Below are 12,867 nucleotides of genomic sequence, written 5' to 3'. Positions count from 1 at the left end.
CACAGACATCAACACAGACCCTAACTTTTTTAGGGACACAGACACAGATGTGGCCCTCAGACATCAATATGGCCCCAGGTAGTGACCAAGGGCATAAACATAGCCTTTGACAGTAACAAGAACCATGGACATAGACAACATAGACCCTGGTTGCAGTAAGGCCATGGACCCAGACATGACCCTCAGTTGCATCTCTGGCCTGGATATCACTATTAACCAGGTAGCAGCACAGGCCACTCATAACCCTTAGACCCCAACATAGCTGCAGGTGGTGGCCCAGATCCTGGGCATCAGCATGGCCCTTGGTGGTAACAGGAACCACAGACATCAACACAAACCCTGGTGGCAACATGGGCCATGGATGTTAATCCATGGCCCATGACAGCAGCTCAGGTCTTGGAGGTCACCATGGCCCCAGGTGGCAACATAGGCTACCCAAGATTAGCATGGCACAGCTATACCATGGCTCTTAGACATCAATATGGCCTGAGGAGGCAGTCTAAACCCCTGTCATCCCCATAGCCTTTGGTGGTAACAGGAGCCAAGGACATCAACCCAGACCTTGGCTACAGTAGTCAGTGGACCTAGACATAGCCCTCAGCTGCAGCTTGGTACCAGATGTCATCATGACACCAGGTGGCAGTGCAGGCCACTTAGATTGGTAAGGCCTCTGCAGTGGCACGGCCTCTTGACACCTGCATGGCCACAGGTGGTAGCCCAGACACTGAGCATCCTTGTGGCCTTTGGTGGCAACATGGGCCACAGATGTCAACACAGACTCTGCCTGCCATAGGACCATGGAACAGACATGGCCCTTGGCAGCAGCCCAGGCCTGGACAAGTCACCCTGGCCCTGGTTGGCAAGCAGGCCACCAATATCATCCTGCTCCTCACCACCTTTGCTTTGACTGTTCTACCTCTTACCACAACAAAGGAACAGTTCCACTTATCTTTCTCTTCTGTTTCTCTACCACACATTTGCTTATCATGATGACACCCTCCTGCCCAGCACCACAAGGTACCAGGAGGGCCTGAGAATGTCTTCAGCCAGCCTAGGCCTTGAGGACCCAGACTGGCCTGTGGAAGACTTCCACCAGCCAGGATTCTAAAATTTATCTTAGTATATAACTGTATATTTAATCCCCCTTTAGCAGTTCTTTATTGAATGAACTGTTATTCCTGTTGGTAAAATGTACATACCTATAAGCATAGAAATGTTAGTAAGAATTCAGTGTGCTTTTTTTTTTTGTCTATTTCTTTTTAGACAAAGATTTTAGATGTAAACCTTCTGGGTATGTGATGCTGGGGTTCTAAATCAGAGTGAGTCTTGCATGGTTGATACAGTGCAAACACTTTACCTTTACACTGTACCTTCAGCCTCAGGTGAAAACATTTGATACTTGACCTACTAGGTTTTCTTAAAAATCTTTTAATGTAGTTTGTAAATAGACATCAATATGGGTTTTGAGGCTCTAGTTCAAATTTATATTACATGCTTTTACAAAAGTCTATTTTACAAGTCTGAGTTCTAAAAAAAGAAACACTACTGTGTTAAAGATCTTTCTCTAATTTCTGGCTGTTTCCTAGTTAAGAAACTCTGCTTCTCTATGGAAACAATAGGACATTCCCTGGAAAATTGTAATGAAGACAAAGAAAATAATTACATACTTTATCTAAAGAATTTCAGTATGGTGCCTAGTGATTCAGTAAAGTCAGAGTGTGAGAATGAGTGTAAGGGGAGTACTTAACCCTGTCTATGGTCAGACATTTAAGTACCATAAGTGGGAATAAGTGGGAAGTAGAACTATTAGTGTAGTGCCTTGCTGAGCCATATTGGATCCTGAGTCAAGGAAAAAAACAAAAACAAAAACAAAAAAAAAACACTGATTATGTCTTTATTTAAACATTGATGTTTTATTTAATAGATATTTTTTTAGCAATTAAAATATTTAAGGTACTTATCTTTTTGTTTTTTTTTGTACTTTCTTACATGTTGGGCCTGAGATCTTGGTGCTTGTTTCCTTGCCTAAGGCAAGAATTATATTTATGTACAAAGGTTTACTTACCCATTGGCAGTCATCCTCATTTTACTAAATTATTACTATGTTAGTTTAATGTTAGCCTACTTGGAATTTATACACAAGTTCTTAATAAAATTGGCCTTGAGAATTTTTATTAATTCAAAACTAGCCTTTTCTCTTGGTTAACTGAAAGACTGTATTTTAAATGAGTTGACTCACATGTGATCTTCAACAATTTAGAATCTTCAAGTCTTTCAAAAACTAGGCTAGTATTTGATTGACACAAAATTATACTTGAAGTAGATGGGAGTTTCCATGTAGGAGAATTATAGTATCATAGTTTGGGTTTTCATTGCTGTGAAGAGACATCTTATGACCATGGCAACGCTATAAAGAAAACATTTGAGTGGCTCAATTACAGTTTCAGAGGTTCAGGCCATGGTGATTATGATGGGGAGCATGGCAGTGTGCTGGCAGACATGGTGCTGGAACTGAGAGTGCTACGTCTTGTAGGCAACAGGAAGTCAATGGCAGTCATGCTGAGGGATGCTTGAGCAAAAGAGACCTCAAAGCCCACCCCACAGTGACACACATCTTCCAGTAAGGCCACACCTCCTAGTAATATCACCCCTTTGGGGGCCATTTTTTTTTTTTTCAAACCACCACACAGGAAAGTTAAATGGTGGTTGATGGTTAAGACCTGTGAAAAACATGAATGGTTACATCTTGGATTGTTTTGTAAAGTACTGGAGGTCTTGAGTTTGATATAAAGTCCAGTAGATATATAAGTGTAGATATTAAAGCAATCTTAAATATGCTCCATTGGGTGTGTGTGGTGGTGAGGAGGTATTTTGCCTGTGGATATTTAGTTGTGCTATACGGATGGTAATTTGTTGGAAAAGTTGTTTGTTGTATTGTATACAGTTTGATTTGTTTTTATCTATATGCTGCAGCTTTTAAAAAATGACTACAAAACGAAGTTTGTTTGTGCGGTTGGTGCCATGTCGCTGTCTACGAGGAGAAGAGGAAACGGTCACTACTCTAGATTATTCTCATTGCAGCTTGGAACAAGTTCCCAAAGAGATTTTCACCTTTGAAAAAACTTTAGAGGAGCTCTATTTAGATGCTAATCAGATTGAAGAGCTTCCCAAGGTACATTAATACTGTCAAGAATTACATTAGATAATTTCTGTTCATAGATGTTTACATTCTTAATATTGTTGTACACAAGTGTTTCCATTCACTGGCTTCATCTTACTATAAGCACAATTCAAAATGATAAAGATTTTTAAGCCTCTGTTTGAGTTATTTAAGTACTTGTGTGAATAACTTAAAATTTCATTTTTACTTGAAGCATTTTATAACCATCAAAATAGATAACATATCTATTCAACTTCTGGAGCCATTAGATTTAGTCAAAAAACTGAAATTTCACTGTCTAAGCCCTCTATATGCAGCATTATAATTGGGGCTAATTGTAGAATTTCAACTACCACATCATGCTTCTATGGTTCTATAAATTTTAGAGGTGGAACCCTGCTTCCCTCCATTTTGTCTGGAATTGATTTGGAGAACATGCATCTCTGAAATGTAATAACAACTGGAGGGGAAAGATTGCTGTGTTTTGTTGTTTTTTTTTTCTCAGATTACCACTGTACTAAATTTTTTTAGTATGCACTTACTTTCCTTTTATTACCTGTATTTGTTTTCATGTTTTATAAAAAAAAGCTGCAGTAGCTTTAAATTGTTTATTAGGGTTATAGCCATCTGAATGGCTATGTTTGTTTGTTTGTTTGTTTGAAGACAGGGTGTCACCTTGTAGACTAGACTGACCTCAACTCTGAGATCTGCCTGCCCTTGCCTTCCAAGGCCTGTGGTTAAAGGTGCATACCACAATGCCCTTTGAAGCTGTAAATGGAGACTTGAAATTAAGTGGCTTAAAAAACTGGTTAGAGCTGGGCATGGTGGTGCTTTAGGGAGGAAGATCTTTAGTTGAAGGCCAGTTTGAGCTACACAATGAGTTCTGCCTTGGCCTGGGTCATATGTGTAGTGAGACCTTGTTTCAAAACCAGCCACTTGCAGCCACCAAACAATATGTGTTATCAGAATTCTGAAAAATAAACTGTAATTTGGACTGAGATTTGGAAAATAAAATTACAGGTGACTTAGTTAAATAAGAATTTCTGATGAATAAGAAATAAATAGTGCAAATATGCAGTATGTAGGATATACTTATACTAAAATTATTTATTTAAAATTCAAATTTAATTGGGTATCCTATATTTAATCCAGCAACCCTAACTGTAATGTAACAGAAAATAAACAATGTTGTATATAGACCTTGTTTCATGAAGTAGTTGTTTTAGATTATTTGTATGTTTGTGAACATCCTGGATGACAGTATACAAAGGCTTTTAATTGTGATGACCAATATTAAAACCATTTGAAAGTCAATGCTATGCTAGGTAATTAATTTTTAGAATATTTTGAGACAGAATCTCACTTTGTAGTCTAGGATAGCTTCAAACTTCACTGCAATCCTACTGCCTCAGCTTCCCAGATCTGGGGATTATAGGCTTGAGCCACTAAGCCCAGTTTATTCTTGATAATTTTGTGGCGAAGTCTTTAACAGCTGTGGAAAAATGTTAAAGGTGAATTGTGAATCACACTTATGTGTGATTGTAGTATCATTTATAATTTACTGTTCATCATTACTGTGTACTCCCAACAAACCCATTACTATCCATGGCTAGTTCTCTGACAGATCCTAGGTTAGTCACGAATTAGGATCTCAGCCTAGAGGCATATATACAAGAGAAATGCTGACATGTACCTACCCCAGACCTAGCACTTCGTCATTTTTCACGGGATGTTCTTCAGTATAGCTTCCTTTTTGAAATAAGCTTGATTGAAAGACAAGCTCCAGAACTTACAATGTGGTATAATAGCTGCTTACTCTTTGACAGCTTCAACAGAGAATATAGCCAAAAATGTTTTATATATTGGTTCTCAGTGGGTGCAGGTTAAAAGTATAAATCAGTCTAAGTGATTCAAATTTATTCAGATCCATAATAACATAGTGAGAACAATGTGAGGCTTTTCCTAGTGTTAATGTAGGACTAACACAGTTAGCTTTAATATGGATATTTACTGTATAAAAAATATTTCACAGGATACCCAAAGAAATGTAAAAGATAATCAAAATCCTTTCCTTTTTCCCTAGCAACTTTTTAACTGTCAGTCTCTACATAAACTAAGTTTGCCTGACAATGATTTAACAACATTACCAGCATCCATTGCAAATCTCATTAATCTCAGGGAACTGGATGTCAGCAAAAATGGTAAGTCCTCCAGATTCTTGTCCTTTCAGATATTTCATTGTTAATATTTCTGTTTTTCAAATGTTTAAAAGTATATTAGCCTCATCTAGGATCTATTTTATATAAATATACATTTAAAATTTTTATAACCTGTTTTATGCCAAAAGCAATAAAATATGGTGTCATATTCTTGGCTTAGAATTCTTTATAGTTATAAGATCTGTGATACCTCAAAACAGCTGGAAAATAAGTAGATTTTAAATATATTACTATAGTCCATGTTGTATAATAGGCCACTTAGATGTATTCCTCTAAGTTTTTACTCTGATCAACATCTTAATCATCCTACTCCCTCACCCTGCTTTGAGTCTGCTAACTGTCGTTTGCTTTCTGCTTCTGTGAGCTTGCCCTTTTAATGTCCACTGTTGGAGATCACGAGATGTTCATCTTTTTATTCCTGATTTATTTTATTTAACATGATGTCCTTTAGTTCATCCATCCTATTACAAATGACTAGGTCTCCCTTTTTAATGGGTGAAGAGTGTTTCACTGTACATACGTACATACAGTGTTTTCTTATTGAGTCATTTATTCCTGGAAGTTTAGGTTGAGTCCACATCTTAGCTATTATGAATAATACTTCAGTACAGACCTTTGTTCTCTTATCCCTCAGAAGTTGTGTGGCTCGCAAACATTTTCTCCCACTCAGACAGCTATATTTTCATTGTATCCCTGGCTTGTTTGTTTTTTTACACAACTTTCTAGTTTTATGTAGGTTTATTTTTGTATTTATTGTCTTTTTGGTAATCATGTTTTTAGAAAACCATTGTGTTGGTGGCTTCTTTTTTTAAGCGATATATTCTTGTATGTGCATTGGTGTTTGGCTTGCATGTATGTCTGTGTGAGGGTGTCAGATCCTCTGGCACTGGAGTTACAGATAGTTGTGAGCTGCTATGTGGATGCTGGGAATTGAACCCAGGTTCTCTGGAAGAGCAGTCAGTGCTCTTAACCACTGAGCCATCTCCTCACCCCACTGCTGCTGCTGCTGCTTCTTAAGAAGCAGTTTTATAGTATCTGGTCTTGTACTTTGAATCCTTTGGTCTACACAGGGACATCTGCTTTCCCCAGTCCCACTGAAGAGACCCTCCTTTCCTTGTGATGTATATAGGTGGATTCTTCTTTATGCTGCCAACTCACAAAAAAAATTAAAGGAGACTTACTATAAATTATGAAAGCTCAGCCTTAGCTTAGGCTTGTTTCTAACTATCTCCTGTTACTTAAATTAACCCGTATTTTTTTATTAATTTACTTTTTACATTCCAACCCCAGTTCCCCCTCCCTCCTCTCCTCCCACTTCCCCCACTACCCCTTTCTGTGTTCTTCCACCCTCATCTCCATTTACATGTCCTGGTTATTCTGTGTCTGCCTGGCAACTCCACCTTCTTCTTCCCAGAGCTCTCTCCGTCCAGATGTCCCTCCTGCTTAGCTATTGGCCATTTAGCTTTTTATTAAACCAATCACAGTGACATATTTTTATGCAATGTAATCAAATATCTTGCCACAGATGTATTCTTGGTACCTTTGTTGAAATTAATTGACTATACAGGTGGATTATTTCTGGCCCTCTGTTCTGTTCCATTGGCATTTTTCTGTTACACCAGCACCTTATTGTTTCATTTTAGAGCTTGCAGGTGAGTTTTGAAGTTAACTGGTGTAAGGCCTGTAGCTTTGTTCTTTTTACTCAAGATTACTTTTGTTTCAGAATCTTTTGTGGTACTCCGGTAGGGTTATTTTCTTCTGTTTTTGTGAAAAATGTCATTAGAATTTTGATAGTACATTGAATCAACAGGACACTGGGTAGTTTGGACATTTTAACAGTTCTTTTCCTTCTATTCTGGAAACATGAGATAGTGAAAGACCCCCCCCCCACGGGGTGGGACCCCCGGGGTAACCACTTGGGAATGCTGCGACCCCAATCACCAGGCGGAGACAAGGATTGATGCAAACCGCAAGAGGCTTTATTGCAGTTGTTTAACGAGCTAACCCCATTAGCTTGGGCCTTTCATCCACCCACCATGGCAGATGGCCGGGGAAAAAGACCCAGAGAAACCCCAGGACAGAGATCTTACAGGACAGCATAAGAGGAGTGTCTAGGGGTATGCATAGGCTCAGGATTGGTGTGCCTCTAGGCTTGAAGGACTTGCCCTGTGTTGATTGGTCAACTGGTTGTTATGGCCTATAGGCCCTCCCAGGGTGGTTGCTATGCTCTGCACCTCATTGCTGTGCACTTGTCTGTAAAGTACACCAAGAGCTGTAAAGCATAGCACCACCAGCTAACTTCTGATTGGTTCCTTGCCATGAGGCAGGCATCTGACCTCCTAGTGATCAAGGCAAGGTCAGGCAAGCACATGTTAGGCTGTTATGGCTGCCAAAACAGGGAGCTGGTCCCTTCAGTATCTTTCTTTCCATTTATTTATAGTTCTAGTTTGTTTAATCAGAGTTTTGTTGTTTTCAGTGTAGTTCCTTTTTTGCTGCTGTTAGCTATTATAAATGGGATTTTGCTTTAAAAGAAAAATTTGGATGGATTATTGTTAGCATATAGAAATGCCACTGACTTTTATATGTTCCATTTTATTTGTTTTTGTTTTGTTTTGTTTTTTTGTTTTTTCAAGACAGGGCTTCTCTATGTGGCTTTGGAGCCTATCCTGGCACTCGCTCTGGAGACCAGGCTGGCCTCGAACTCATAGAGATCCTCCTGCTTCTGCCTCCCGAGTGCTGGGATTAAAGGCGTGCGCCACCAACACCCGGCTTATATGTTCCATTTTAATGCTGATCCTTTTTATTTCTTTCTGTTGCCTAATTGCTCTGGTTAGGACTTAATACAGCTATACATAGCTTAATGACCATATATTTACAAATTTCTCTGAGAAATACATCACAGCTAATTTTGTTTTGGTAAACATTATAGAATACAGTCTTTTCAAAACCATCTTTTATATTTTGAAATCATGTAATTTTTCCCCCTCCAGCTTCCTCTCATGTAACTCTCCCCTCAAATGCATGGCCTCTTTTTCTTAATTGTTCTTACCAAATTATAAATATTTGTATACATATAAAATATAAATACAAACATATGTTATTTGTATGTATATGATTTCAGGGCTGATCATTTAGTATTGGATAACCAATTTGGGGTACTGTTTCTTGGGGAAGACTATTTCTCCCACTCTCCATATTCCATAGTTGCCTATAGGCTTTTTGTGTATGTGTGTTTAGGGGAGGTGGTATTGAGAAAGGGTCACTTTATATAGATAGCCTTGGCTGTCCTGGAACTCATATGTAGACCAGGACACTATGGGTGTAGCTTCTCTGGTATTTGTAGGAGTCAGAATCTCACAGTAGGGGGAGGAGGGGAGGGAGAGGGAACTGGGATCTATATGTATAACAATCTTGTTTCTAATTTAAATTAAAAAATGGAGAAAAAAAAGAATCTCACAGTAAACTCACCGAGTCTCAGGTGCAGAAGTTGTGTTGTGGACCCAGTATCGGTCAGTACTGGGCACCACATGATCCCTTTTTCTCTACATTTTGACTGGTTGTGTTTTGCTGTAATGGTCTCTGTAGCAAAAAGAAGCTGCTTTTATGAGAGGTGAGGACTGTACTTATCTATAGGCATAAGGATAATTATTTAGAATGTGGTTTGAGATCATGCTGGTTTATTAAAGTGACAGGTGTAAGTTCTCCTTCAAGATCCATGACTCATCGAGTCCTGGGTAGGTGTCTGGCTTTCCATTATCAGGCATGATTTCCCTCCTGTTGAGTGGGTTTAAGTCCAATGAGAGAGTCCATAACACCAACTATCGAGTGTCACTGCTGCATCCTTAGGGTTATCTGCCATGCTGGTTGCTTATGTGGTCTCGATCTAATCAATCAGTGGTAGGCATGGAGTGCATGAGAATGTGGCTTGGGTTATAGTACAGTATATATTTCCTTAATAAGTAGGAAGGAGTTATTTTTACTGCTCTGACAAGATACCCGAGAAAATAATGTTGTAAGGAGTAAAGATTTTCATTGACTCATAGTTCTGCAGTTGGAGATGTGCATGGTTTATTGCTTCATTGCTCTCGTCTGGTGGCACATTTCATCAAACAAGAACACATGTTGGGGTCTGATCATCTCATGGCAGCCAGCAAGCAAATACAATGGAGAACTGGTGTCAAGAGTATTTCCTTCAGGCCTCTGCACACCAGGGAGCCTCTGGTAGTGGATTAGTATTTTTCCCTGCTGTAAGAAGGGACTTTGAGAGCCCAGCCCACGTGAAGGGGTACACTCTGCCCTGGACACATGGGGAAGGGCCCAGGCCCAGCACAGGAAGATTTGGTGGACTATGCAGAGCCCCCGCTGAGGGCCCTACCCTGCCTGGGGAGTGGTGGGTGGATGGGGTGGGGAGTAGGTTGGGGGTGGGGGAGGAGAAATGGGGGTTAGGGGAGGGAGAGGGAGAAGGGACTTACATGTGAAACAAGCTTGTTCCCTAACTTGAAGGTTTTCCTTCCACATTCTACTGAGGCATGCATAGATTCTCTGAATAATGAATTATTAACAAATAAGGAATTTTCTTAGCTTACTATACATAGCATAGAAGATAATATTTTTAATTTTAAATCAGAGAGTCAGGGAGAAAGAAACAGTGAGTGCTTAAAATTTTTAAATGAACATACATTTTATAATAAGCACTAAATAAATAGTTTTTAAATATTTTCAATGTTTGGGAAAAAATCTTTAGAAACAAATTCTATCAAATCAGTACAGCAGCATCCTCAAACAGTACATAATAATCACATCCTATTGCTATGGTTCCAAGATTACCTTGATGCTGTTAATTACATTGTTTTAAAGAATAAATCCATTTTAAGGCTTTGATTTATTCATTTATCTTAGGTTTAGGTGGAGTTTCTAGTGGTTGTGCTCTGCAGTATAGTAGATCTTAGCTGTATCTTACTGTTCTATTCCTGTGTGGAGACACCATGACCAAGGCAGCTTACAAAAAAAGCATTTAATTGAGGGTTAGCACAGTTGTAAAGGGTTAGTCTATGATGATCATTTGGGGAACTTGGAGACATGTAGGCAGGCATGGAGCAGTTGCTGAGACCTCCTGTTCCTCAGGTAGCAGGCAGAGAGAGCAACACTGGGCCTGCAGTGGGCTTTTGAAACCTCAAAGCCAACTCCCAGTGACATAATTCCTCCAAAAAGACCTCACCTTCTAATCCTTCTAACTGGGGACCAATTATTCAAACATACGATGTGCCTATGTGGGCCATTTGCATTCAAACCACTACAAGCTGTAAAGGTAATACTTTGTGCTGAGGAACAGCTCAGTCAGTAAAGTGCTTGCTACACAAACATGAAAACCTGCATTCTATCACCTGTGTAAACAAACCTGGCATTTAATCTCAACACTGGAGAGGTAGAGACATGGATCATGGTGCTCACTGACTAGCTTACCTAGTGGCAAGCTCCAGGTTCCAGAGGAGACTTTATCAGAAGCAAAAACAGCCAAAAAACAAGACAAAAAAATAAGGCAACCCACAACCATATCCACACCCAGAGTTGGGGCTGTTTTAATTTTTGCTATAGAATCATTTAAAATTATTGCCCAAGCTTAATGTTCCATCTTTAAAAGAAAATGTGTCTTAAATTGATTTGTAGTTTTTGTTGGATTGGATTCATTCATAGGATATCTTGCATTTTTTTGTTGTTTTGTGTTTGTTTTTTCAATTTTCATGCCCAGGGACTGGACCCAATAGTACAGCAGTTAAGAATACTTGCTGCTCTTCAACAGAACCTGAGTTCAGTTTCCAGCATCCATGTGGTTGTTCACAGCCATTCATATCCAGTTCCAGGGGATCTGATTCAATCATCTCCATGGGCACCAGGCACTCACATGGTGTACATACTTAAATGCAGGCCAAATGCTAATACACATAAAATAAAAAAAAAATTTAAAAATCATACCTAATAAAAATCCTTCTTAAGACTTGAAGAAATACTCTCGGATTCACCAGTTGTTAGTATTTTGCTACCCTTTTTATTGTGTTTATATATTTAAATACGTTCAGATAAAAGTATGTGTATTTATTGTTGCTTATCTAAAATTTGTTTCTGCTGAATCGTATCTAAATTTAAGATACAGATACCATGAATTTTACCTTTCAGTGCTGAAATACACATCTCCTAATTGTAAAATCAGCATCACTATCAAAAATTTGACATAATGCTTTTCATATTGCCCCTTTTTACTTCTTTAGCCCTTTTCTTTTTGTCCTCTCTGTCAAATTAAAGATCACACATAGTACTTAATAGTTGTGTCTCATTAGTCTAAAAACTTGAACAGTTTGTCTTTCATGTTATTATTTTTGAATAGCTCTGGACAGTTTTTCTTTTTCTTTTCTTTTTTTTATTTGTGATGGTTCTCCATTTATTTAGGTTAAATAAATAACTGCTGTGTGAAACTTTTTAAGAATGATATGGGGAAAATTTTTGTTTTGTTTCCTGGTTCTTGTAAAGCCAAGTATTGCTTGTTAAGTTTCAGAGTAAATGAACTTCATTTGTTCCTATCACAACTTTGCATATTATGGTAGATAATTCAGACCAAAGCATTGGAGAATTTGATTTTTATAAGTCATAAACTCTGCACTGCCATTACAAAGGTGCTCTGGGGATGCAGCTCAATTATAGAGTGCTTCTTCAGCATGCACAGGGTCCTTGGGCTAGATCCTCAGCACTCAATAAAATGGGTGTGTTAGGCACTGAAGCATCATTAAGCTAGTGTCCTTGACTTTGATACAACTTCATAAAAGCTGATATACTAATGTAGTCATGGCAGGCTAGTAGCCTGTAGAGAGTCTGTCTCAGCAGTTGTAGAGTTTTTTACTAATATCAAACACTTGCTTGAATAATTCTTAGAGCCCATGAGTATTTTTGAAGATTTACAAAAACATTTCAAGTAATTAAAATATTAGGGTAAGTGTTTAAACAGTATTTTCCCTTGAGAGTTGACATTAATACTGACAATAAACTCCTATAAGCTAGGTTAACTAAAAAATAATTGACCTCTTGTGCCTTTTCTATTTGATTACTCCCAATTTCCTTCCATTTTACTCATTTATATTTTTCTGATTTTTTACTTCATTTTTAAAATGTATTTTTATTTGTATATTTATTTTGAGTCAGGGTCTTGTATAGCCCAGACTGGCTTGGAGCTGACCATGTAGACCAACATGACATCAAGCATGTGACAGTCCTACCCTAACTCTTCCTTATGAGACCAGTGTCATACGTGTCTGGTACCATTATTGCTCTCTCCTTTTTATCTTTAACTGATACTTGACTGAAACTCCAGTTTACTGTTGGTGAATAAAGCTGAGGAAGAAATGAGACTGTGATAATGTCAGAGTTGTTACCTTGCTTAATAAATTCTAGTCTTGCTGGGCGTTGGTGGTGCACTCGCACACCTTTAATCCCAGCACT

General features: G+C 38.5%; 1 protein-coding gene across 6 annotated transcripts in view; it reads left to right on the top strand.

Annotated features, from left to right (window-relative positions):
• The first annotated feature begins 2,983 nt into the window (after positions 1-2,983).
• Positions 2,984-12,867, top strand: part of Erbin (erbb2 interacting protein) — a 72,636-nt gene continuing 62,752 nt past the window's right edge. For all 6 annotated transcript variants that reach the window (XM_035440547.1, XM_035440545.1, XM_035440546.1 and 3 more), the window contains exons 1-2: positions 2,984-3,172; positions 5,244-5,361. In XM_035440547.1, coding sequence (XP_035296438.1) covers positions 2,984-3,172; positions 5,244-5,361 — 307 coding nt within the window. The remainder of the gene's footprint in view (positions 3,173-5,243; positions 5,362-12,867) is intronic.

Source organism: Cricetulus griseus, chromosome 2 (assembly GCF_003668045.3).
Source record: "Cricetulus griseus strain 17A/GY chromosome 2, alternate assembly CriGri-PICRH-1.0, whole genome shotgun sequence".
In the NCBI taxonomy this organism is placed as follows: domain Eukaryota; kingdom Metazoa; phylum Chordata; class Mammalia; order Rodentia; family Cricetidae; genus Cricetulus; species Cricetulus griseus.
This window is presented reverse-complemented; position numbering and strand designations above follow the sequence as displayed.